Source organism: Rousettus aegyptiacus, unplaced genomic scaffold, assembly GCF_014176215.1.
Source record: "Rousettus aegyptiacus isolate mRouAeg1 unplaced genomic scaffold, mRouAeg1.p scaffold_m13_p_2, whole genome shotgun sequence".
NCBI lineage: Eukaryota > Metazoa > Chordata > Mammalia > Chiroptera > Pteropodidae > Rousettus > Rousettus aegyptiacus.
The window spans coordinates 155953444-155980472 of NW_023416295.1; the positions used below are offsets into that span (position 1 = coordinate 155953444).

Genomic DNA, 27029 nt, shown 5'->3' on the forward strand with positions numbered 1-27029 from the left:
AAGTGAGGGCCCCAGCCATGCTTGGTGAGGAGGGAGAAGGGGAGAAGCTGAAGCTCATGGGTCACAAACTTCAAGTTCTACATGAGGCAGGCTGGTAACATAAACCAGTGGAAAGGTCAGGGAGGAAGAAGTATGGCCGATTAAAGGTGACAGCCATAACTCACAAGGAGCCACCCTACTATTTACTATTTTGTAAATAATACAAAAGCATCAAGAATCAGTGCTCTCTCACCTCTGACCTCTGAGGGCCAGCCTGGTTTTGGAGATGTTTTTCATTTTTAGTTGTAGTGAGTGAGCTAGTCCCCTGTCAGACAGCAGGTGGCGCCCAACCCAGAGAAATTAGAAAAGGGGAACAGGAGGATTACTTAACTCATTTCCAGTAACTACTCCCTCCTCCCCCACAGAGCCTTCTCCAGCCCCACCTCCTGTTCCCTGACCCCGGCCATGTCCTCTCTCAGGTCCCAGATGTCCGGTTCCAGATGCCTGGTCTCAGAAGGGGGAACTATCTCTGGGGAAGCCCCCACTCCACAAGCTGCCCAGGCAAGATGTGAGTGTGCCCTTGGAGAGGCCTAGAGGAGAGGAAAAGGATGGGGGAAAGGGAAGGTGGAACCCAGGGGCATATGTACACACTCTCTCCCTCTCTCACACACACACACACACATACACACACACACACACACACACACACACAGCCACAGCCGCAGCCACAGCCACTTAAAACTGAGGGGAACTGGAATTTCCGAAGCCTCTAACAGCCTTCCCTGGGGGGTAGTCAGGCTGAATGCTCTGAGCCAGGAGACTAACATATTTAACTGTCCTTCACTTGTGCCACCATTGCCCCTCAGATCCCAAGGTGGGGTTGGGATCTGCTGAAGCAGAAAGCAGCCCCCCACTTTGGATGAGCGACCTTGTGCAGGCCAACTAAGAGGAGGCTGAAAGAACTGGGGCGGAGAAGGTCAATACGGGAGGAGACAGAGGTGCCAGGTTCAAGGGCTGAGGCCACAGCTGCTAATGCCTTTCCCAGGCCTCTCAGTCCCACAGCATCGCCTGCCCCGACTCCTAACGACCCCACAGGCTTCATCTTGCCCTCACCATCTTCTAGGTGGTGGCTGCTTCTCTGGGGAGTCCTCCAGGCTTGCCCCACGCAGGGCTCCGTGCTCTTGGCCCAACAGCTACCCCAGCAGCTGACATCGCCCAGGTACCCAGAGCCATACCTCAAAGGCCAAGAGAGCACCACTGTCATTGAGGCTCCGAAAGGCTATGCTGTGAGGCTCGTCTTCCAGGAGTTCGACCTGGAACCATCCCAGGACTGTGAGCAGGACTCTGTCACAGTGAGCTGGGGAGGAGGTCCTGGAGGGACTCTGGGGAGGGAGCCTCCTGTCCTGGAGCCAGGGGCGGTGGGAGGTGGTCATGCCCTGAATCTCAGAGGATGGATGACAAGCCCAGGTCAGGGAAACAGGCCAGTTTACCCGAGAGGCAAGGGTCTGCCACAGTACACGGCCTCCACCAGCAGCCCTGTCCCCGCCCATGCTGCCATCTTGGCCGCAAAGGGACACATAAATACTGCCAATCCCTAGAATAAAGAGCAAGGACTCACACATCAGTCATGAAAAACACATCATCAGGCATTTGCTGAGTGCCTGCTCTGTCTGGGCAGGAAGTTGGGCATGAATAATAAAAGATTAGTGACCATTCAAGTTTATCTTAGAGGAGATATCGCAAAACTTCTTATAACAAAGGCATTATTCAGAATAAGGTCACTTTAAAAACAGTACTACATGTTATCTTTTGGTTTAAATTCTATTTATAACAAAATAATACATGCACATAGTTTTGTTGTTGTTGTTTTTTAAGAGTATTACAAGGTATATAATGAAAAATAGTGGTCTCCAGTCTACTCCCCACCCATTCTACTCCCTGGGACAAATTATTTACAATTCATGTAGCTGTTTTATATGGTATTTATTTTCATATGTGTCAATAACACACTTTCTCTTTTTTTACATATCGTCTATTAACTTCCCACTACAGATGACTAGCTTGATCTCTTGGGGACCTACACCACCCACATTTCCCCTCCCCCATCCTCACGGTTTACCAATACTATGATTTTTAATTAAATCTGTTGTCTTTATTTACATTACTATGACTTTAAAATATTCACATGTGAGCATGTGGTGTACAATAATTATAATTTCTTCTCCAACTTTTGGGTTTTCCAGGTGTCAATAATTACAGACAGTTCTTTGGAGTTTTATTTGTTCTTGTTCTGACCTTCGGTTTGCTTCATTCTCTCTATAACACTCTTAGCCAGGAGAGTATATCTCCTCTCAACATATTCAAGTATAAATCTCAGGCTCTGAGTCCCTCTTTTCATTGGTGACATCCCACCTGAAGGTCTCTCCATGACTTATTTCTTCAGTCTAAATTCTTCGCTCTCTCAGTCTTCGCACTTCCTGGGAGTTTTTCTCTCTCGTTCTGGTGGTATCCTTTACATGTCCTGTTTTGGAATTGAATCCCATCATTCTCTTTCCTGACTTACTCCCTCGTTTTGAAGGAGCACTTTATTGTCCAGAAAAGGTATGTGGGAGTAAATTTTAGAGCACCTTCTACCACCCTAAATATCTTAGTTCTACCCTCACAGCTGATGGGTAATTCATCCAGATTGCCTTCCAGGCTGTAAGTCACTGTCTCTCAGAATTTCGATGATGTTGATTTCTAGCTCTAGTCTGGTTAAATCTGACACCATTATGATTCCTAATCCTTAGTATTTTTCTGTTACCAGTATTCTGAACTTTCATTATGACGTACCTCGATGTGGGTCGTTTTTCACTCATTGTACGGGGTTCTTTTAATCTAGAGATTCTTTTAATCTAGTGCTTCAGTTCTGGGAATGTTCTTCTATTATTTTTGAAATAATTTCCAGATGTCTTCTCTTTATTTTCGCTTTCCGGAGTTTCAATAATTAGCTGTCACATGTCCTGGACTGATCCTCTAGTTTTGTTTTTCTGTTGTGTTTTCCATCTCTTTATCTTTTTGTTATACTTCCTCATTTTAAATGCCAACTTTAATGTTTACATTTTTTTTTAACATCTAAAAACTCATTCTTATTTTCTAAATATACCTTTTTATAGAGTATTGTTCTTGTTTCATAGACAATATCTACTCTTTGCTCTCTGATTGGATTATTTTTAAATGTTTCTTCTGTTCCCTGTATTATCTCTACTTCATCCAAGTTCCTCTATACTCTTTATTTGTTTTGGTGTCTCCTTTTCATCGATCAGTAAAGGGCCATTTCCAAGAGCAAAATGCTTCCTCCCCAAGAGGTAGGCTTCTTAAATATAGGACTTAAATTTGTTGATGTTCTAAGGAAAAGAACAGTATTGAGATGAGCTCAGCAAGGCATTTGGGGTGATTGAGAAATTTTCTTTATGCCAATTTCTACCCAGTTAATGTGGTCCCAGTGAGATGGGCTGGGTGGAGTCTTAAAGGAATTTGAGTCTTAGGGAGAATGAGGGAACAAAGAGCTAGCAAGAACCCAGGATGAGGATCAATATGAAAATCAGAAATAAAATGAGCTGAGAAGTGAGCTGTGTGCCCAGAATGAGATTAAGCAGGAAGTGTGGGCCAGGAGAATTCCTTTCAAGACATCCTTCCTTGGATTGGAGACCCCGCAGGAAAGAATTTGAGCAGGGGTGAGGCAGTCAAAAGGGGATTGAAACAGAAACGACTTGCTTAAAGAACATATAAGTTTAGCAACGATAGCCAGAGTATCCATACCGTGTACACCTGTATCCTAACATTCCCATACCTTGTGGCGGCTTCATTAAATGTTCATGGGGAAACAGGAGGAACACTCCAAAAAAAGGAGAACAAGAAAGGCCAGGAACCCCCAGGGGCTCTGTCTTTGCAGAGGGTCTTATTGCTTCACAGAGGTTGGCCCACAGGAAGTTACTCAGAGAAGGTGAAGGCGATGGGGGTAGAGGAAGCCGGATGAAATGGAATTATGTCTGTACCTTCATTGATTCAAAGCTGTGGCACTATAGGCACCATCTTGAGCCTCAGGAACTCAGTGGTCAGCAAAATAGGTGTAATTCCTGCCTTCTTACAATTTAGTGGACTATTGGGGGGAACCCTTGGGTTCCCGAGGAGTTTCTTTTCTTATTACTTTATTTTTAATGATTATTGCCATATGATATTATATTAGTTTCAGGTACACAAAATATTGATTCAAAATTTACATACCTTACAAAGTGATCACCATAATAAGTCTAGTAAGCATCTGTCACCCTACATAGTTATTATGATGATATCGACTTTAATCCATAAGAGCTTCTTGAAAGAAGGTAAATATGGGAGGCTTTATGAGGTAATTTTAGCAGGCTAAAGAAATATGCTAGGTATCTGGTCATGTCTGGAAGAAACTTGGGAGTCAGCAATGGAATAGAAAGCCACTTGAGCAGAGTTCCACAAAGTACAATGTCTTAGCCCCAGAGGTATGCAGACCTGCTAAATGGGGCTGGAGTTCATGCCCATGACATGACCCTGTGGCCACCTGTAGGGCACATTCACCCCACACCTGCCTGTCCCTCTCCCTTTCCCTTTCAGATTACAGCCAGTGGGATGGATCCACAAAGGTTCTGTGGTCAGCATGGCTCCCCGCTGGGCAACCCCCCAGGTCAGAGGGAGTTTGTGTCCTCAGGGAGCAGTTTGCAACTGACCTTCTGTGCGCCCGCCTCCTCTGAAAATAAGACCACCCTCCTCCACAAGGGCTTCCTGGCCCTCTACCAAGCTGTAAGTAAGTATCCATCCCAGGGGTGCACCCTCTGCCCATAGCCATGGCCCCTGGTATGTTGAAGCAACAAGCGGAAACTTGAATGACTGCTGAGGCTGGAGGCTCAGAGACACCTGGGCCCACCCCATCTCTGCCCCCTCCCGGCCCCTGATGGTGAGCAGCCCAGTTAAAGGGTAACCATCGCTTAGCTCCAGCAATTATTTCCATGCCAGTTTGCTGGCCCAGTTCTTGCAGATCATTTCATTTTTTCAGGAGAAGCCAAAAATCAAGATTTTAAGTGAAATTCTAGATTTTCAAGTGATAACTCAGAATTTTTGAAAGATAATGCATGCACATTATAAAAATTTTCAAAAAATATGGTAAAAAGTAAGTCTTCCTCTGATCTCCAGCCCTTAGACCCTAGCTCCCTTGTTCTCCATTTCCTATATATTCTTCCAAAGACATTCTATGCCATTCGAATATAAATTGTGTGTATGTGTGTTGCATAACATTCACAATGTTTAAAATTTGGCATTTTTCACTCAGTGATATATCTTAAAGATTATCCAATATACATATGGTTAGCATTGCCCAATTCTTTTTAACGACCATATAATATTCCTTTGATTGATGTGTCATGATGTATTTAATCAGTCTTCCACTGGTAGATATTTTGCTGCCACAAACCATACTGCTGTGGATATCCTTGTATATACATCTTGGAGCACACATATGAGAGTAAGTTCTTAAAAATGGAAATGCTAGGTGAAAAAAAATTGCAGTTTTAATTTTTAGATTGCTATATTTCCCTCCAAAGAAGTTTTGCTAATTTATACTCCCACTGATCATGTATGAAAATGCCTATTTCCCCATACCCTACTTATCACAATTATTTTCAAACCTTTTTAGCATTGACAATCTGATCAGTGAAAAATAATTTAAGTTTGAAAAAAATAAATAAAGGACTGCAGGTCAAACTAAATATGGCCGCAAATCAGTCTTTGGGTTGCCAGTTTGCAATTCCAGTCTAGATTCTAATGACCACTGTTTTCCTGTAGGTATAAACCATAGTCAGCCCATCAGCCAGGTTAGTAGGGGCTCTGAGACCACACACACACCTGGAGACAACCTCTTCAAAACCCAGAATCACTGCCAGGAGCCCTATTATCAGACAGTGCCCTCAGGTGAGTCCTCATGTGCTGGAGAACTGGCTTCTATCTGCCTTACACCCACCAAGAGGCCTCTGGGCAACTGCTCTTTTAGCCCCAACTTCCAATTCTGAGCCTGTTCTTTGCCTCCCTTCATTTCACTCCTCAGGGATGTTCACCTGCACAGCCCAGGATCCCTGGAAAGAGACACAGGACAGAGAGGAGGTTCCTCACTGTGTGCCTGGTGAGCAGTGACCTATCAGTGCTGTGACTGTGGCCACTTCCCAAACAAGCCTCGGCTGGAGCCTGTGGAGCAGGACACGGCGGGTTAAAGGAAAGCCTTAGAATAGAAAGAGGGAGCTGAAGACAGAAGGGAGGAAGAAGAGGGGAACCAAGAAGGCGCAGTAAAGGAGAGGCAAGGAGCTTGTTTCTTATTCTTCGAGGATCAAGGGATAACTAAGAAAGCAAACTCATGAAAGAAATTAATCAGATGGGAAAGTGAAAGAAGAAGAGAAGCAGAGAGTTAAAATAAGAGAAAACCCTCTCTTGGTATGGTATGATTTAAGGATACACAGACAGGCTCTCTTTCCCCAAAACATCTCCCTACCTAGAAGCCAACAGGCTCAGAAAGTCCACCATTTTTTAAAGTTTTTTCACTGAGATAAAATTCATGGATTTGCCTATTCTGGACATTTCATGTCAATGGAATCATACAATATCTGGCCTTTTATGTCTCTCCTTTTATTTAGGATAAAGTCTTCAAGTTTCATCCACATTATAACACGTCTGAATAGAATTTCACTATATGAATATACTGTGTTTTATTTATCCATTCATTGGTTCATGGACATTTGGGTTATTTCTACTTTTAGCCTTTTTTGGGGATAATGCTACTATGAGAAATCATATATGAGTTTCTGTTTGAACACATGTTTTGAGTTCTCTTGGGTATATACCTAGGAGTTGAATTTTCCACAAAGGTTGCACCATTTTAAATTCCCATCAGCAGTATAAAAAAGCTCAAGTCTATCATTTCTGAAACCTATTTTTTTGAGTCAAAGCATTGCCTTTCTAGCCCAATCTGAATAAATTTCTCAGATTTTATTCCTGACTCACAGAAAGCTCCAGGGGCAGCCTGAAGTAGTGCTTTGGAGTGTGTTAGAGGGCAAGTGGTAGTGAGACATGTTAAAAATGAAGAAATGGCACAGAAAACCGTGGCAAGAGGCACTGAAGGCAAACTCTGCTTGCTGCGTGCTTTTGCTCTGGATTCCAAGAGTCTAAAAAGTGGCTTAAAATGGCTGAGGAGGCAGGACAGAGAGCCCTTCCCACAAGTGGATCTTTAATAAACATGTCTTAATGCATGCTGATTTTTCACCCTTACCTCTCCTCTCTCCCAGTTTGTGGACGACCAGTCATCCCCATTGCCCAGAACCAGGAGGTCCAAGGTTCTTCCAAAGCTAAGTTGGGCAACTTCCCATGGCAAGCCTTCACCATTATCTATGGCCGTGGAGGTGGGGCCCTGCTGGGAGACAGATGGATCCTCACTGCCGCCCACACCATTTATCCCAAGGACAGCATCTCTCTCAGAAAGAACCGGAGTGTGAATGTGTTCCTGGGACACACGAAGACAGAAGAGCTGATAAAACTGGGGAACCACCCCGTGCGCCGTGTGGTTGTGCACCCAGACTACCATCAGAACGATTCTCACAACTTTGACGGGGACATCGCTCTCCTGGAGCTCCAGCACAGTGTCCCCCTCGGTCCCAGGCTCCTCCCAGTCTGTCTGCCTGACAGTGAGACTCTCTACCGCAGCGGCCTGATGGGCTATGTCAGTGGGTTCGGTGTGGAGAAGGGCTGGTTAACTACTGAGTTGAAATACTCAAAGCTGCCGGTCGCCCCGAGGGAGGCCTGCAAAGCCTGGCTCCAAGAGAAACAGAGGTCTGAGGTGTTTTCTGACAACATGTTCTGTGCTGGAAATAAGACGTGGCAGCAAAGTGTCTGCCAGGGGGACAGTGGTGGCATCTATGTGGTATGGGATGATCGTGCCCATCACTGGGTGGCCACAGGCATCGTATCCTGGGGCATCGGGTGTGGCAAAGGCTATGGTTTCTACACCAAAGTTCTCAACTATGTGGACTGGATTAAGAGAGTGATGGACGGGAAGGACTGACCCTGGAGCAGTGACGCTAGCACTGTGGACGTCCCAGAAGGAGGAGGGTTGAGAGTGAGGACTTAGCCCTGTGAGTGAAGAGGGGAGCGGGCCGGGAAGCCCTATCTGAGTCACAGGGCTAGAGAAAAATCCCCTGCTCAAGGGCATCCACCAGCCCCTTCTCCTCACCCTCTACCTTCCTGTAAATTTGTGCTATGCTCAAGGAAGCCCCATCCATCTCAGCAAGTTTCACTTTGAACTTCATCTCCTGCTGACACAGCTTCTTCTGTCTCTCCTGAGAACAGCCACCCTCTCATCCCCTTGTTCAAGAGGTATATGGGGGAAGTGGTATTAATTGCATTTCATTTCTGAAACATTCCAAAGCCCCTTTAGTTGACCTTCAAACATTCAAACTATCAACTTCACCACCTACCGCAATGCCTAGCTGCTATTACAGTCATAGCTCGGTTTTTATGTTACCTCTCTGAATACCAGGAACTTCACATATGTTATTTCATTGATTCCACGCACCAAGTTTGCAAAGGATGTTTTATGATCCACATTTTAAATGAGGAACCTGAAGCTCAGGGAGATAAAGTGAATTGCCCAAACCCCAAAGCTGATCCAGGAGTGCAAAAAACTATGTGCTTTCCCGTGCGCCTTGATACTTCTCAGGCCTCCTCCAGACCTGCTGCTGAGACCCGCTGAATTGCCCACCTCCCCTTCCCAATTTCCACATCAGTACAGGTTCTTGCTCCCTGGGAATTCCTGTTTTAGTGAGGAAGAGGACACTTGGTTCACACTTTCTTGGGGGCCCCATTTCCTGCAGACACCCCCAATGCTGCTGAAAACCCCAGGCCATTCTCTGTCTGAAAAGACCAGCTGTGTAATTTTTTGTAAAGACTTGGGGTGATTTACAGTAAAAGGTGTAAATAAAATACGATTGCTCAAATTGAACTAGAAGATGAAAACTTATAAAACAGAAGAAAGCAACTTTGCTAATATTGAAATTCAAGTTAGCTATATGGGTAAAGGTTAAATTTATCTTTGAAAAATAACAAGATTCAAAGGTGTACGTATATGTGGCCACTTCCATTTTTTAAACCTATGCATAGTACAAAAAACTATTAAAAATACTCTAAAATATTCATCAGAGTTTGTTTTCAGTGGTGTAATTCTGGATGTTTTGTTTTCCCTTATTCTCTATTTTCTAAATTTTATTTCATGAACATGTATCAGTTTTATTTTTTTATTTTTTTATATTGAAAAAAATGATATGCTTCTCCCTGCCAAGGCAAAAAATATATACTTATATCTATATGTCTATATATCTAGATATCGATATATAGCCACAGAGAGAAACCCACCATTACTTTAAGGGAGAAACTTTTTTTTCCCCAGAATCAAATCCTAAGAGGAATGAACAATATAACAGACTACATCTTCAGTACTAGTTTTAAAACAAATGCCTAAACGATGTGTGGCTGTTTCTTCTTCCTTTTCTTGGTTTAAGTCAAGGGTGTAAGACAAATGCGTAGTAAAGGTAATTTTGAGTGGTTGGGCAGAGTGGGAGTCAGTCTGGGACTGAGCTAACGAGGTCCAGGATTGTCACTTTCCAGTCATGTTGAATGATACCAGAACTGAACTCAGAATCCATGAGACAGATGTAAGAGCTTCAGCAGACACCTACCTTCTAGGACCACCTCCTCCTTACCTGTTGCCTCTGCCATCCTGCACCCACCATAAACACACGCACGCACTCACACACACACTGCTTTCAGGACGCTAATGTGCAATTTGCTTGACAAGAGTCCCCTTCTTTCTTGTCTCTTGATCTGGTCCTATCCTTCCTCCCTATCTTTGTCTCTCCTGACCTGACAGGTCATGGGTCATATCACAGATCAGCCTTGCCAGTAGATTCATTCCTCAGCTCCAAATATAAGTCTGCTAGAGAAACCCTCCAGACCTTAGCTGATCTTGTGTCTTCCATTTGCCTGCTTGCTACATTCAGTGATGACTTGTTTACTGCCTACTGGAGCCCAATCTTCATGAGTCCTTGCAATCCATTGCCTAGGAAAGTGCCTGTCATATTAAACTGGTCACTCATTAATGATGAATGAGCGGATGGGTAGGTGCAGGGATTGAGGAATTAATCTAAGAGGGGAAATAAGCAGGACACACTACAAAAGCCTGAGAACCCAGGTTCTGCAGCCTGAGCCTCCCTGTGGAATATAGTGAATAGAGCATCGGAGTCATGGTTAGTCGATGAAGATAAGCTTCCACAAAAAACAAACTCTTAAAACAGGACACTATGGCCTCGTGGACAGGAGACACAAGAGCTTCCTCTCTCCCAGGACCCTGGCTTCCTCTCAAGTCACTCTTGGTCCACAACCACACTGTTTGCCTAGTCCTGGGCAACTGTGACCCTCAGGGGCTCAAATTCTTGACCAGCTGCTAAGAAAAAGAAGAAATCTCTACCCCTTCCCCAGCTGCCCCTGCTTCAATAAAAGCCAAGTTCATTGGCAGGCCCAAGTTCACTGAGGTGGGGAGGAAGGGTCTTAAAACAGACCCTAGCATAGCTTTAAGGCCACCCTGAGCGTCGTTCATGAGTGAAGTGACCAGCGCCCCAATGCAACCTCTTTCCATGCCTGCACTGCCCTGCTCCATCTGCCATCACATCACCCAGGGCATCGAAACCCTGACCATTCCTGGACCAGGGCTGCTGGGCGACTAAGGACAGGACGAACCAGGTTAATGGAAAAGAGTAGTCCAGAAAAGAGAGTCCCCTCAACTGTGCTTTCACTGCCCTTTGGGTAGGAATCCTGTAAACACAGCTACAGTCCCTAGGAAGATCTCTGAAGAAAGAGGGGATTCAAATCAGATTTAGAAAATGAGAAGTCTGGGCCTCCAACTCACTCTAAAAATTGGCCCACTCCCTTACCTCTTCCCCATGGAAGCCAGCAGGTGGCACCACCATCAGTGAATTCAAAACCAAAACTAAATTAAACTGGAAACAGATTTTTTTTTTTTTTTGGTTTTGTTTATGCAAATAGTTCATTCCCTACAGCATTCCTCCGGGAATGGTCTCCCCTTCCCCCCTCCACAGTCATTCCCTCCCTTCCCCTTCCCTCCTCTGCATGACTGCCCTCTTCCTCCACACACAGTGGATGAAGACGCTGTCAGGGGCATCCAGGATCCCAAAACAAGACTTGAGAAATGTGAGTAAGGCTGATGGGGCCCGAGGAGGGAGGGAGAAACCAGAGGGGAGACGCCTGGGCATGGGAGGCAACTCTGCTCCCAAATTTATTCAGGAAGACAGGGTCAGCCCTCCCCTCCCCATGTCCCTTATCTATTCCAGTGTGCACATGCCTGTACACACGCAAACGTGAACCCCCATCCCTCCTCCTGAGGACAAAAGGAGACCGTAGACATATGAAGTGATGGCCACATCCCCTTTCTCCCAGCTCATAGCAGGGGAGCGGCGAGATGGGGGGACCCACTCTGCCCAGGAGGGTTGTCCTCCATGCACTACTCGTGCTCCATGGGCAGTTTCCCCCAGAAGCCTTTGCTGAGCCTTTCGGAGCCCTTGCAGGGAACCATGACTGAAAACCCTCACCTTCAATTCACTGGTCCCAAGCCAGCCTTATTCCGGGAAGGGGAGGGGCGTGATGGGACAGGACAGGGAGGGGGAGGGGGGAGAGGTGAAGGCAGTGCGATGACCTCTGGACTAGACATTGCCCTGGGGAGGAACACCCCATGCAGCAGCTGTGGAGACCGGACTCCCCACTCCACTCACCCCCACCTAGGCATGTGTGAGATCTAGAATGGGCAAAGAGGAACATGCCCAGCAGAGTGACCATGCTATCCCCCATCCCAGCCATTGCCCACACAGCCCTCCAGACACCCTCTTTCTTTTTGACAGGTGGCTCTTATACCTCCTGGTGTCAGCCTTGTTCTGCAGGATGGGAGGCTCCAACCCCATCCCTCAGGAGCTTTTTGGGGAGGTGACCTCCCCTCTGTACCCCAAGACTTATCCCAACAACTTTGAAACAACCACTGTGATCACGGTCCCCACAGGATACAGGGTGAAGCTTATCTTCTGGCATTTTGACCTGGAGCCTTCTGAAGGCTGTTTCTATGACTATGTCAAGGTAGGAGGTCAGGTTGGGAGGGTAAGGGAGGTCTGGGCATCTCTAGAACCTGAGGACTTGTGCTCTAACCACCCTAGATAGCATTTCCCCCCTGTGGACACAGCCCCAGCCCTGTAAGAGCTGACAGCCGAGTGGAGTTCTAGGAATCAGGTGATGGCATGGACAGTGTCCACTGGTATAGAGGCCCTCAGTGAGTACCGGGGGGCGAAACACAAAAGAGGGAAGGTATAGTCCCCACTCTCAGCAAATTTACTGTGTACAGGAGTCAGAAAAGCTTTCTATCTGTTTCCTTGCTGGGAGTCTTTGAGAAACTACTATGCCTCAATTTCCCTGTTTCCATGAAGAATGTCACCATGGCTGCCTGCCTCATCAAGAACATAGGAACTTGGGGAAGAGAAATGTGTGTGGCGGTAGCTCAAGCATAGCCTCCAGCAAGGACAATGGGCTCGGTCCTCTCACTTCTGTAACAACCAAGGATACCATCCCAGTCTCGGCTTTCTACATCCAATAAAAATGAGATTCTAGATTCAAGATTCTCATAGAGCCTGGCATGTCCCATCAATACCACTCCCTGGAGACTGAGAGACTAACATGAAAATGACACATCTTCAGCCCAGAAGACTTGAGAAGTTTGCAGTGTTGGGGAGAGGAGTCTTGGTGGCAGGGATAGTGAGAAATGGGGTTAGGGGAAAGAACATCTGCTCTCGATGGTTTAAGGAATCGTGAAGAAAGAGATAAGGAGCCAGGCAATGCATGCCGATGCTATCGCTGGTGGGCTCCAGAGGCTCACATTCACCCGAGTGTATCAGGAGGCATGGCTGGATGTGAACAGTTTGAATAAGGTGAGATAGAATAACAAGAGAGAAATTGAAACAGACAAGTCCAAGCTCTAGGAATGAAGGAATGATTGAGGCTGAGTAGAGACAACCAGGATTCCAGTGGAAGATGGGCACGAGAGGGGATCAGAATGAAGAAAGGTCTGAAACATGCTGGGAGGAAATACACAGGGAAGGGGTGTTGTATCAGGCAAAGGAGAATGTGCAAAGAGTTAGCCAGTGGGAAATTCAGGTGGACAAAAGAAAGTCACCCAGGGAGGTTTGCAACAGCCAGAGCTCAGCAGGTGGAGACCAGTAGGAGGTCATTCCAGCAATGGAGCATGATTCACCTTCAAGACAAGAGAAGGAGAACCATCAGCGACCTCCCCCTTGTGACATGTCTCAGCAGCTCTCTTCCCTACCCCCTTGTCTTTCCTCTACCAGATCTCTGCTGATAAGAAAACCCTGGGGAGGTTCTGTGGGCAACTGGGTTCTCCACTGGGCAACCACCCAGGAAAAAAGGAATTCATGTCCCAAGGAAACAAGATGCTGCTGACCTTCCACACAGACTTCTCCAATGAGGAGAATGGCACTGCCATGTTCTACAAGGGCTTCCTGGCCTATTACCAAGCTATAGGTGAGTGGTCCCCAGGTTGCCTTTTGTCGGGCCTTAGTCATAGAGAATGGGGACCGGAAAAAGGGAATCTTGAATCCAAAGAAGTAGGAAAACTAGCTCTCATTTTTCCCCTCAAGAAAGCTTTTTTCCAGAAAAGACCTGTCAGCCTGGGTCCTGTCCCCCATGGGCAGTTCCCAAAAAGCATTAGAGAGACCCATAGGTCCAGGTAGCCCGGAGCTGATGATCTTTAGGCCTCTGGTGAGTGACCACCCCTGGCAAAAATGTAATCCTTCCTCTTGGAATCTCTTCCAGACCTCGATGAATGTGCTTCCAACTCGGTTGAGGAGAATGCCCAGCCCCAGTGCCAGCACCTGTGTCATAATTATGTTGGTGGCTACTTCTGTTCCTGCCGTCCAGGCTATGAACTTCAGAAGGATGGGGTTTCCTGCCAGGGTGAGATTGGGTGATGTGTGCGGGGAGGCTGAAGCTGAGCATGGGCTTGCTGTGCCAACCGGAGAATCTCCCGGTGACCCCTTTCCTGCTCTGTTCTCACAGTTGAGTGCAGTAGTGAGCTGTACACAGAGCCATCAGGCTACTTGTCCAGCCTGGAGTACCCTCAGCCCTACCCTCCTGAATTACGCTGCAACTACAGCATCCGTGTGGAGCGAGGCTACACCATCCACCTCAAGTTCCTGGAGCCTTTTGAAATCGATGACCACCAGCAAGTACACTGCCCCTATGACCAGCTACAGGTATAGCCATTCCACCTCCAAAGAGACCCCTCCCTCTCCTTCCTATCCCCTCTTGGCTCTTCTCATTCCTACTGCTTTCTGGATCCTCTGGCCAATCGGGTCAGGAATAACCAACATCACACATGGGCTCGGCAAGCTCCCACACAACTGGAAGTGGATCCAAGGGATCCCTTTTCCCCTCCAGCTGAAAACATGCACAAAGCAGGACTCCCACCACCACCACCCTGGCACTGTGGGAAAATATCTACCTTGGGGAGATGACCCTCCCTCCTCCCCCACCAGATCTATGCCAATGGGAGGAATATTGGTGAGTTCTGTGGGAAGCAAAAGCCTGCTGACCTTGACACCAGCAGCAACGCCGTGGATCTGCTGTTCTTCACAGACGACTCAGGGGACAGCCGTGGCTGGAAGCTGCACTACACTACTGAAAGTAAGAGGGCCTGGGGGCCTCCCTTGCCAGCCTGCAATGTGGCAGGATCAGGTGGGGAAAAAGAAGGCAAGTGACTCTGAAATAAATATGCCCTCTGATCTCCCCCGCAGTCATCAAGTGCCCCCAGCCTAAGACCCTAGATGAGTTCACCGTTATCCAGAGCCGGCAGCCTCAGTATCAGTTCCGTGACTACTTCATCGCCACCTGCAAACAAGGCTACCAGCTTGTGGAGGTAAAAGCCCAGGACTGAGGTTGAGAGCTGGCCCATCATTCCAGGAGTAATTCAGATGGATAGGCCCACAGCAGATTTAGGCTCAGCCCCAGGTGAAATCAGAGATAGTAGAGCTGGAAGGGTCACCTGGTCTACCAGCTCTCAAACTTGACTGCACATTGGAAACTCTTAAAGTTTAAAAAATACTGATATCTGAGTCCTCTGTTAGAGACTGCTTCCATTGTCTGGAGTACAGCTTGGACGGAGGGTGCCATTTCCTTGCCTTGTCCCCACTATCTGTTCAACTACAACAGCACTTAGTAGTACATCAGCATCTCAAGCATCCTGCCTGCACTCATATTTTAGGAAAGGCCCTGCCCTTAAGAAACCTGCAATTTAGAAGAGATGAGGTGATGCAGGGGTAGACTGGCAAGGAGAACACTGTGGTTCTACTTCGGGGAAGCGTCTTTTGTTTCAATGCAGAAAATACATGGTTGGGCTTGTTATGTTTTTAATTTAAAATTCTGGGGTTCAACTAGACCCCAATGGAAACAGACAGAAGTCTAGAGAGAGGATTATTAGGTCTGACAATTAGCCCTTGTTCTGGCTTTCTGCTGTGTGACTCAGTGCTCCTATATGTAACTAACTCTGGTCTGAGAGGACTGGCTAGGGAGGATGAACGAGCCACATCCACAGCGATGCTGAGGTCTGAGAGCTTGAGAGTTATCTGCACTCACTACTGTGTGGGAAAGGGCAGGAAGGGAGCTGCAGTGCCTCCCTCTACTAATGGCACCTCTACTTCTGCTCAAACAGGGGAACCAGGCGCTGCTCTCCTTCACAGCTGTCTGCCAGGATGATGGCACATGGCATCGTGCCATGCCCAGATGCAAGAGTAAGTCACAATTCAGGATGTGTCTGCCCCTGGGGATCTCCAATCCCCAGCCTTGGGGACCTAAGCTAAGAAGGGAAGAGGGGGTCTGGACTAAGCCTCTCCTCAAAAGATCTTTCCCTTGACTTGTCCTTTGGAGCCTATGGCCCAGCTCAGGAACCAGCAGCCCTCATCTCAGCCAGACTGATGGCCTCTACCCAGAACTGAATTTCACTCCATCCAGCGCCCATCCATCTCAAGTGCCACCCCTCCCCCCCACACACACACACACTGACCATATTTCCCTAAGGTTCTCAGGGAAATATGTTCTGTGGGGAGACAACTCACTTTCCTCCCACTGAAGTTCCAGTACAGTCATTGTCAGCTTTCATATGGCTCTGTGCTCTCTCCCAGTCAAGGATTGTGGGCAGCCCCAAAGCCTGACTAATGGGGCCTTCAATTACCTTACCACAAAGCTGGTGAATACCTACCAGGCCCGTATCCAGTACAACTGCAATGAGCCGTATTACAAGATGAAGACCAGAGATGGTAACAGCGCATCTGAGCGAGGTAGGGACTGATGCAAGTAGCAGTTTTCTCCCTTCTATCTTCTCCAGACATCTTCTGAGATTTCATCCAATAGAATTCCTAGGGAATATATATCAAGGTATTTGCCCAAGACACTGGCTTCAGGGGCCTAAAGTACAGCACAAAGAGGCATCTGGTAGGGTTGAAGAAGGAGGCACCTAAGTGATACAAAGAAAGACTTGATTCTCATAAACAGTCAGCTCCCTTTCACCACCAACCCCACCATTACCTCCACTACCACCGCCACCACGTTCATCACCACCTCCACCACCTCCACCGCCACCTCCACCTCCACCTCCACCACCACCACCACCACCACCATCACCTCCACCATCACGACCAAGTTCATCACCACCTCCACCATCACCACTACCACCACCTCCACCACCACCTCCATCACCACCTCCACCACCACCACCACCATCACGACCACCTCCACCATCACAACCAAGTTCATCACCACCTCCACCATCACCTCCACCGCCACCTCCACCTCCACCACCACCACCTCCACCATCACAACCAAGTTCATCACCACCTCCACCATCACCTCCACCGCCACCTCCACCTCCACCACCACCACCATCACCACCACCACCACCATCACCTCCACCATCACGACCACCTCCACCATCACAACCAAGTTTATCACCACCTCCACCATCACCACTACCACCACCTCCACCACCACATCCACCACCACCTCCACCATCACGACCACCTCCACCATCACGACCACCTCCACCATCACGACCACCTCCACCACCACCTCCACCTCCACCTCCACCACCACCACCACCACCACCACCTCCACCACCACCTCCATCACCACCACCACCATCATCTCCATCACCACCACCACCATCATCTCCATCATCACCACCACCACCACCTCCACCATCACCTCCACCACCACCACCACCACCACCACCACCACCACCTCCACCACTACCACTACCACCTCCACCTCCACCACCACCTCCATCACCACCACCACCATCATCTCCATCACCACCACCACCTTTATCTCCACCGCCACCTCCACCACGACCACGTTCACCACCACTACCACCGCCACCATACCACCACTGCTACCATTACTACCATCACCACTACTACCAATAAAAAACACCATTATTACTACCAACAACACCAACACCAGCACAATCACCACTATTACCATCATCACCAGCTCCACCACCACCACCACCACTATAGGTATATCACTGGGACTTCCCCTGCATTCTCCCCACATACCCACTCGGGCTGCTATGTTGTAGTTTTTTGCATTTAGTTTTACTAAATGACTCTCAAATTCATCTACAGGCATTTTTAAAACTTTTTTTTTAAATAAAAGAAATCACATGTTTTCTAGGTTTGAAACATACAAAAAGGAAAAATTATGTATATAGGTTATATATGGTATTATTTAAGAGCTGGATTTTGAAGTCAGGCAACCCTAACTTTGCATCTAAGTTCTAGAAGTTAGAAGATATGTGGTTTTGTGTAAATTATTTAAGCTCAGTTTCCTTATCTATAAAACTAGGATAATAATGCACACCTGCAAGTGTCACTGTGGCACTTAAATGAAATAATGCAGATAAAGTCCTTAGCAACAAGCATGGCACATTGTCAGCAATCAGAAAATGTAGCTACCATTATTATTTACAATCCCTCTACCAAGATACAGTCACTGATAAGATTTTGATATGTTCCAGTTTTTGTTTCTATTTTCACAAATAGGGATCACATCGAACATATAGTTAAGTATTCTGATGTTTTCACATATTAAAACAAAAATATATGAATGGAGCCTCTTAACACTTCTGATACTCCTTCCTGATATATTTTAACCTTTCCTTTGATCCTCGTCCGTGCTGGTTCGGATTCTCTCCTTTCCCTGTGTTCTTTGGCCTCTGCAACCTGCTTTTCCTGCCTACCACCTCCCAACCTGATCCCGGCCCCCTCTCCCCTCAGGGTTGTATACATGCACAGCCCAAGGCATTTGGAAGAATGAACAGGAAGGAGAGAAGCTTCCTCGTTGCTTGCCAGGTGAGTGGAAACCCTCTCAGGCCATCCACAGTGACTTTTGCAACTCTGCAGGGCCTCAGAAAAAGCATTCCCAGAGAATGGAGACAAAGCAAGTGAAGAGACACTCTAGCTTGAAGTCGAAATTAGACATGAGGAGTAAGGAAGAAAGAGAGGAGACATCCCGGGAGAAAGGGAGAGAGGGACCCAGAATACTGGAGCGGCCCTGACATTCCAGCATTTTCACTGAGTGGGTGGGAAGTCAGGGAATAAAAACAACAAGAAAAAAAAAAAACAGAAAGAAATAAACAAGAACAAGAAGAAGCTGACAATAGGCCAGGGATGAGGCTTTTGGAATGGGAGGAGAAAAGGGAAAAGGCCCAGAGCCAATAAGTAGGAATGAAAGGGGAACTAAGTGATCACAGAGGGGAAGACGGGTGCGCCTGGGGCTGACTTGTCCTGGCCCTCGCTGTCTCTCTTCTCCAGTGTGTGGGAAACCAGTCTACCCTGTGGAACAAAAGCAGCGCATCATTGGAGGGCAAAAAGCCAAGATAGGCAACTTCCCCTGGCAGGCGTTCACCAATATCCACGGGCGCGGAGGTGGAGCCCTATTGGGCGACCGTTGGATCCTCACGGCTGCCCACACTCTCTACCCCAAAGAACACACCTCACAAACCAATGCCTCCTTGGATGTGTTCCTGGGCCATATAAATGTGGAAGAGATCGAAAAACTTGCAAATCACCCTGTCCGCAGGGTCAGCATCCACCCAGACTACCGCCAGGAAGAGTCTTACAATTTTGAGGGGGACATCGCCCTCCTCGAACTGGAAAATAGCGTCACCCTGAGCCCCAGCCTCCTCCCCATCTGCCTTCCTGACAATGAGACCCTTTATGATAAGGGCCTCATGGGCTATGTCAGTGGCTTTGGGATAATGGAGGAAAGGCTTGCTAATGACCTCAGGTTTGTCCGTCTGCCTGTAGCTGAGCGAAAGGCATGTGAGAACTGGCTCCGGTCTAAACAAAGGACGGATGTGTTTTCTGAAAACATGTTCTGTGCTGGGGACCCGACTCAAAAGCAAGATGCATGCCAGGGCGACAGTGGAGGGGTCTTTGCAGTGAAAGATGAGAATGACCGCTGGGTGGCCACGGGAATCGTATCCTGGGGCATCGGGTGTAGCAGGGGGTATGGCTTCTACACCAAATTACTCAACTACGTGGACTGGATCAAGAAAGAGATGGAGGAGGAAGGCTGATCCCAGAATTCACTAGGTCAGAACCTAGAGAGCAGTGTATTAAAAACAAAAAATTATCTGACTATTTGTTTATAACCATTAAGAATCCATATTAAAATCACTGATGCAGAAAGACACTTTGTGAAATAAATTTTTTTCTATAATCTCATCCACATTCTTCACCTGAAATGACCCAAGGGTCACTTTTCTTTCCTCTAAGGATTGCAGAAGATATACTCTACAATCTCTAGTTATCATTCTCCTCTTTCATCTTTATACTGTTGTGTAACTGAAAAAAACTCTAAATAGAATCTTATGAGAAATTCCAGTGTGTAAGTGAGTTAAAAGCAATATTTAATCAATATAAAAATATTTAGTAAGGCCATATTTAAAATATTTACTTAAGAAGGCGATGAGAACAATTAAGTTTATGCACATATTTACACTTAAGGTTGTAGATTATTTATTTCTATATTTGTTTTGATTATACAATATGAAGAAAATCCTGGTTTTCCCATATACATAGCTGCAAATATAACAGCTTTTTTAACAGCTCCAATTTTGAAATATTCCTTAAGAGAGAAGTGGTATGAAAATTTTGTTTCCAAGTTGAATCATTAACGATATTTCTAAGTACTTATATTTCTTAGATACATTTAAAGGTCAGAGAAGGACGCAAAACGTGGAAGAAGCACCATAAATATTTACACTAGAACATTATCATGATGTCATTGCACAACAGATTCTTCTGGATTTGTTTGAATAACTTTACATGAACCAACACACACAGGCTTGAATTTAATACCAGTGCAGCATTAAAATCTTCCCAAATAATGATAAGTTTTTAGGTCCAAATACAGGTCCACAATCCCTTTTCTGATTCCCAGGGCCAAGTTGCCTTTCAATATTCAAGATTTTATAGATTTCAATAATGTAATATACTGTTATGTAATGTCCCCAGCAGGGTCTACAGCGGTATCCTAGAATAAAACTGATAAGTAATTCTTCTGAAAAACATCTGCATGTTCACATGTGTGAGATAAAGACTCCAAATTGCAACCCCTCATTTCAGGTCAGGGTTTGCCACTGCATAAATGTTGGTGCCAAACCTATTAAATCATTTTTAGTTTTTAAGAGCACTTATACTTTAGATGTCAGGATCGTGGATTTCAGGAGTGCGGACTTGGATAGGGAGAAATGACTGGAAAATTCTTCACATCGTCTACAGAAAAGCATAACTGTTGACTGCAGTGTTTTTAATGGTTAGAAATGTTTTCGGGAGTGAAGTACCTCCAGGATTCTAACAGATGGGAGTGGAGTGGGCAGAGGAGATGGAGGGGATAAAAACTAAAACTAAAACTAGAAAATTGAACTATATTATGTCTAAGTTTCCTGGCAAATTTAAGATTTTTAAGACCCTTGTCCTTATTATGACCATCAAAGGTGACACAGCAGAGTCCAATGACTGCTCTGAGCTTCCAGGTTCTCATTCCCCTCTCCCAAAGTCACGGGTATTTTATCCTTCAAGTGCAGTGGAGTAGAAAAATAAAGACAAAGCCAATGCCATATGAATAGACAATTGACAGAAAAGACAATATGAATTGCTTTGGGACCTTAAGCCTTAACTTAACTCATAAGGAGAATATTTAAATTAAGATAGCTCCTCTTTACCTATAAGACTAGCAAAGATAGGCCCTTGAGTCCTTGAGCCTTTTGGGGTGCACTTCTCTTTCTAAGGTCTGCTTCCACATCTGGAAGTGTAATATCACTTCTAATAAAGCTATTCTTTTCTACTGTAAAAAAAAAAAAAAAAAGATTGGCAAAGATAATATACTATGCAGGTGAAGACAGAGAAGACTCATGCATTGCTTTTTGGTATGTAAATTGGTACAAACTGAAAAGAGAACAATTTGACAACATGTAATCAAAATTACAAATGTACATGCCTTTGACTCAGCAACTCCACTTCTAGGAATCTTTCCCACAGATATTCTCATGTATGAGATAAATGATATACGTACAAGGATAGTCATCACTACATTGTTTACAATAGTAAAGTATTAGAATCCTGAATTCTGAAAGGTCTACTACCAAAGTTTCAAGTAAGTTATGAAATATCCAAATAGTGGAATACATTGTAGCCAGTCAATTTCTAAGACTGACAAATGAAAAAAAGTAAGAAGCAGAAAAGTGTGTATAAAATACTACCATTCGTATTAAAAAAGAGTGGGTATATATTGTTTTTATATGAGTAAAATATCACGGGAAGGAGATATAATAAACAGCTGTAGTCTCTGGAGGGAGAACAGGAGTGAGAAGAAAAGTTGTCACTATATACTCTTACACCCTTTTTCTCTTTCAATTTTTGAGCCATGTAGATGTTTTATCTTCTAAAAAAAAATAGAGCTCCGTTATAACATTTTTAATTAAAAAATGTTTAAAGGAATCATCTCATTGAGAAGACTGACATTTAACAAAGACTAAAGAAAATTGAATACTCAGACATCTAGGAAATAAGCATTCCAGGAAGACAGAACAGCCAGGGCAAAGGCCCTGAGGCAAGAACAGGCTTGATTCATTAAAAAATTGCAAGGGCAGCCAGCGCAGAGCAATATGAAAGGCTCGCTCTGGCTGCTGAATTGAGATCAGAATATACGTGGAAAAGAGCATAAAGGCGACCAGTTAGGAGGCAATTACGGTAATCCAGGTAAGATGTAATGGTAGCTCAGACCAGGTGGTAGCAGTGAAGGTGATGCGTAGTGGTCATATTATGGATAAAATTTGAAGGAAGAGCCAAAAGAGTCCCTGATGGAGCAAATATTGGAGGAAGCAGGATGAGAAAAACAGATAAGTCAACTAGATGAAAAAGATTACAAGAGGTTTGATGAAAAATGTGAGGAGTTCTGTTTTGGACACATTAATCTCAAATGCCTAGTAGATTAGGGCCAAGATGGAGTAAAAGGGATCAGATTTACCCTCCCTTCTGAAACAAGCAAACGGCAACAACAAAAACATCAAATATATAAAACGATAGTTTTCAAAACATTGTACTTCAGGTAACAAAGAACAATGATCACTGAGAGACAACCCTACGATTGCCCCAGCTTACTGCCTTAAGAGGGTTTCCAAACTGACAAGCTGAAAGGAGAAACTCAGGTAGGGCTCGATTGACTCCCTGAATTGAGGAGACAGAACCAAAAGGGCAGGGAGACAAAAGCCACTCGAGCTCATGGGAGCGAGTATCAGAGAGGAGAAACCACACATAGAGAACTCCAGAGATCTGCAAGAGATTCCTCAAGTATTCACCTAAGTGTGAGAAAATGACTCAAGGATGGAGAGTAAAGCTGCATAAGATGATTAAAGAGAACAGTCTCCAGCAATCACCAGGGCTGAGGATAGTGCCCAATCCCACCAACCAGACTGGAAAACCTCAGAATTCATGGGGCATTAGATAAGACATTCAGAAGGCTCTTGCCTCAGTAGTATAGAACAATTCACCCTATGTTAAATGCTGCTTTTGTCCCATGTAACATATATTAAAAAGCAAGACCCTGAAGGACCAAACTGTTTCTAAGTAACTTGAGTCCCAGAACAACACTCAAGAATATTTATAGAATTACAAAAATATCCAACACCCAACAAGATAAAATTCACAAAGTCTGGCAGCCAATCAAAGAATATGAGGCACAAAAAGAAGCAGGAAAGTATAATCCGTAATGAGGAGAAAAATCTATCAAAACCCAAACCGACATAGATGTAAGATTTAGCAGACTGGGACATTAAAACAATTGTTATAGGTATTCTGTGTGTTCAAAACATCAAATATATGTCAAGGAGAGATGCCAAATAGGTTATTTGATGTATAAATTTGGAGTTGAGGGGAGAAATCTAAGCTAAAACTATAAATTTCAGTCATCAATAGTCATACCAATCACTGGATGTTTAAACCACAGCTTAAATGAGGCCACCAAAAGAATGAAGATGAATAGAAAAAAGAACCAAGGACCATCCCCTGAGGACTGCCAGTATTAAAAAATCTGGAAAAATAGAAAAAAACAGCAAAAGAGGCTTGGAAATAGTGACTGTTATGGAATGAATGTTTGTGTCCTATTGAAATTCATTCATTGGTGTCCTAACTCCCAGCATGAGAGTATTTGGAGGCGAAGGTCTATAGGAAGTAATTAGATTTAGATGAGGTCATGAGGGTGGGACCCTCATGATGTGATTAGTGCCCTCATAAGAAAAGGAAGATCTCTCTCCATACATATGCACCAAGGAAAGGCCATGTGAGCACATAGTGAGGTGGCTTTCTGCAAGCCAGAGAAAGGGACCTCACCAAGAACCAAATCTGTTGGCACCTTTATCTTAGACTTCCCAGCTTCCAGAACTGTGAGAAATAAATGTCTATTATTTAAACCACACAGCCATTATAGCAGCCTGAGCTGATTAAGACAGTGACCACTGAGGTAAGAGGAAGACATAGAGAGTTCAGAATTTCAGAAGCCAAGGAAAGAAATTGCATCAAGGCGAAAGAGTGATCAATTGATTGATCTGGTAAATGTTGCTTATGAGTCAAGATGAAGACTGAGGATAAGAACTTCTAGTCAAGACGGTGGAGTATGTAAACACCATACTCACCTCCTCCTATGGTCACATCAAAATTACAACTAAATTATAGAACGATCACCCTTGAGAACCACCTGAAGACTAGCTGAACAGAACTCTTATAACCAAAGATACAAAGAAGAAGCCACAACAAGGCTGGTATGAGATGCTAAATGGGCTGGTCCCATACTTACGTGTGGCTTGGCTGTGGAGGTATCGCCTAAGAAGCAAGCCCCACACCAGGCTCCCCAGCCCTAACCACCTGTGCCAGAAAGAAGAGTCCCCACAACATCCAGCTGTGATAATCAGCAAGGATTCTGTCCAGTTGAGATGGAAGGCTGCAAGAGTCCCAGACATCCCTCTTAGAGGGCCCATGCAGGGACTTACTGACAGACACAATCTAAACTCCAGCGCTGGGCTGCAGCTAGAAAAGCACTAGAGACAAGGAACTGAAATGTCTGACTTCAAAGCGGGGGCTGGAGAAGCAAGGTTTCCTTTGTTGAGCCCTCTCCCCAGAGAGCTGGCAGATGGGCATTATTATTCTTTGCCTGTTCTTGTCCCTCTCCCAACCCAGCCTGCAGGCACAGATGGATGCCAAATCTAGTCCCCATCAAATTCACTCACCTTGGGGATTCCCTGAGGACCCGCCCCGCCCAATTAGCGCACCTTTTTCAGTGACCGTTACTCACAAGTGACTGGCCTTGGCCCATGCTGTAGACTTCTCTAAAACCTCTAAAAGGTCCACGAACCCCAAACAATCAGCAGCAGGCCTCAATGTGCCCTGTACCTCTTGCTAAGCAGCCCCCAGCTCAGCACTAGTGACAGCTGGCCTTGGTTTGCAGCATAGCCTCTCCCGGGTGCCTCCAAGCCCAGCTCAGGCAACTGTGAACCGCAGATCACTTTGTAGATCCTACCAGGTGACCCTGGGCTAGGCACAGGCAGTTGTTGACCTGGACCTGCACCGGTGTCCCTTCCAAGAGGCCCCAGAACTAACATACGTGGCTTCAGACCACACCAGAGCACCACCCAATTAGCTCCACAAACAACACACCCAAACAGTGAACTCAGCAGACGCCAGAGCCCCCATACAACAACTCATCGACTATAGTCACAACCATTCCCCACAGCCAGTCATCCTGAGGGATAGTCCACCCACTGACATGCCAATAGCAATCAAGGCTCAACTACAACAGGAGGACACACACAACACACAAGGGACACCCCTAGAGCATCTAGGTCATCTGACCTAGGCCACTGGGCCCCACAGGATACCTACTACATTAGGCTACCCTGCCAAGACTAGGAGATATATCAGATCTATCTAATACATAGAAACAAACATAGGGAAGCCACCAAAATGAGAAGACAAAGAAACTTGTCACAAATGCCCAAATGAAAGAACAAGACAAAACTCCAGAAAAAGAACTAAACAAAATGGAGGCAAACAATCTAACAGATACAGAGTTCAAAACACTGGTCATAAGGATGCTCAATGAACTTAGGGGAAGAGTAGATGAACTCAGTAAGAATTTCAACAAAAAGACAGTAAACATAAAAAAAGAGGTAGAAAACATTTTTAAAAGTAGTTAGAATAATATTATATGCCAACTGCAGTTGAAAAATAAAAATTATTTTAAAAATAAAAATGCAGTCAGAAATAAAGAACGTAATAACTAAAATGAAGAATATATTAGGTGAGGGGAGGTCATTACTCATGACACAATTTATTATAAAGTGGATTTCTTTGCAGAAATTTATGAACTTGTCTCAGTTTGTCTTAAGTAGCCCCGAGCCCTTTTCAATCTTTATTGGTCATTCCCCTTTTGGCATCCTGTGCTATTCTCACTATCATTTTTTATCCTTCGGTGCAAACAGATAGAAGGCAACTCATAAGGCTGACCTATATCTAAAGGTTGAAGGGCCTGTCAATCACCAGACAGAAATGGAAGGGATCACTTGAGGATGGGGGCTTACACTTGTCCTTAACAATTTCCTCATATCTCTCCTGGCCATAAGGCAGCTCGGTGGAATACATCTTGTTAACACTAACAATTAGTTGTTTCACACCAGTGCATAAGGGCATCCTCATGGGTCTGCCCATTCTTGGAGATACCTTCCTCCCCAACACCAGCAGCAACAGTCAAGACAGTAGAGTAAGCTTGTGATGTACCTGTAATCACATTTTTTATAAAGTCTCTGTGTCCTGGGGTATCGGTGATCATTACATGATACTTGCTGGTCTTGAATTTCCACAGGAAGATATTAGTGGTGATTCCACACTCATTTTCAGCTTTCAACTTATCCAAGACCCAAGCATACCTGAAGGAGCCTTTTCCCATCTCAGCAGCCTCCTTCTCAAATTTTTTTGATGATTCTTTTGTCTGTCCCACCACATTTGTAGATCAGATGGCCAGTTGTGGTGGACTTGCTGGAATCGACACGTCCAATGACAGCGATGTTGATATGAGTCTTTTCCTTTCCCATTTTGGCTTTGATTTAGTGGTGGTTTTCATGACACCTGTGTTCTGGCAGCAAACTTAATGCAAAAAAGTCAACTGTCTCACTTTTAATTCATGGTCATGAGTCTCGAGTGGACCATTAATCTTCCCAGGCAATCAAAATTCCCTGATCTGTTCTTTATCCCTCTTTCCTTGATGAATAT

General features: G+C 45.3%; 2 protein-coding genes across 3 annotated transcripts; both read left to right on the forward strand.

The window, feature by feature from the left end:
* The first annotated feature begins 438 nt into the window (after nucleotides 1-438).
* Nucleotides 439-9219, forward strand: C1RL (complement C1r subcomponent like). Of its 2 annotated transcripts, XM_016162943.2 has the most exons (7): nucleotides 439-547; nucleotides 1103-1331; nucleotides 4609-4798; nucleotides 5833-5958; nucleotides 6092-6166; nucleotides 7320-7401; nucleotides 7498-9219. In XM_016162943.2, exons 1-7 carry the CDS (start codon nucleotides 480-482, stop codon nucleotides 8090-8092), a joined length of 1365 nt encoding a protein of 454 aa, XP_016018429.1. In that variant the 5' UTR covers nucleotides 439-479; the 3' UTR covers nucleotides 8093-9219. The 2 variants fall into 2 exon arrangements, with proteins under 2 accessions (XP_016018429.1, XP_016018428.1); XM_016162942.2 differs by having other exon boundaries at nucleotides 7320-9219.
* Nucleotides 9220-11137: 1918 nt separating this feature from the next.
* On the forward strand, nucleotides 11138-19899 carry C1R (complement C1r). The gene is made up of 11 exons (XM_016162929.2): nucleotides 11138-11289; nucleotides 11994-12222; nucleotides 13482-13674; nucleotides 13966-14106; nucleotides 14209-14405; nucleotides 14688-14835; nucleotides 14946-15067; nucleotides 15860-15938; nucleotides 16329-16484; nucleotides 18480-18554; nucleotides 19017-19899. Coding segments are annotated over exons 1-11 (2109 nt in total). The 5' UTR covers nucleotides 11138-11287; the 3' UTR covers nucleotides 19784-19899.
* Nucleotides 19900-27029: the final 7130 nt, after the last annotated feature.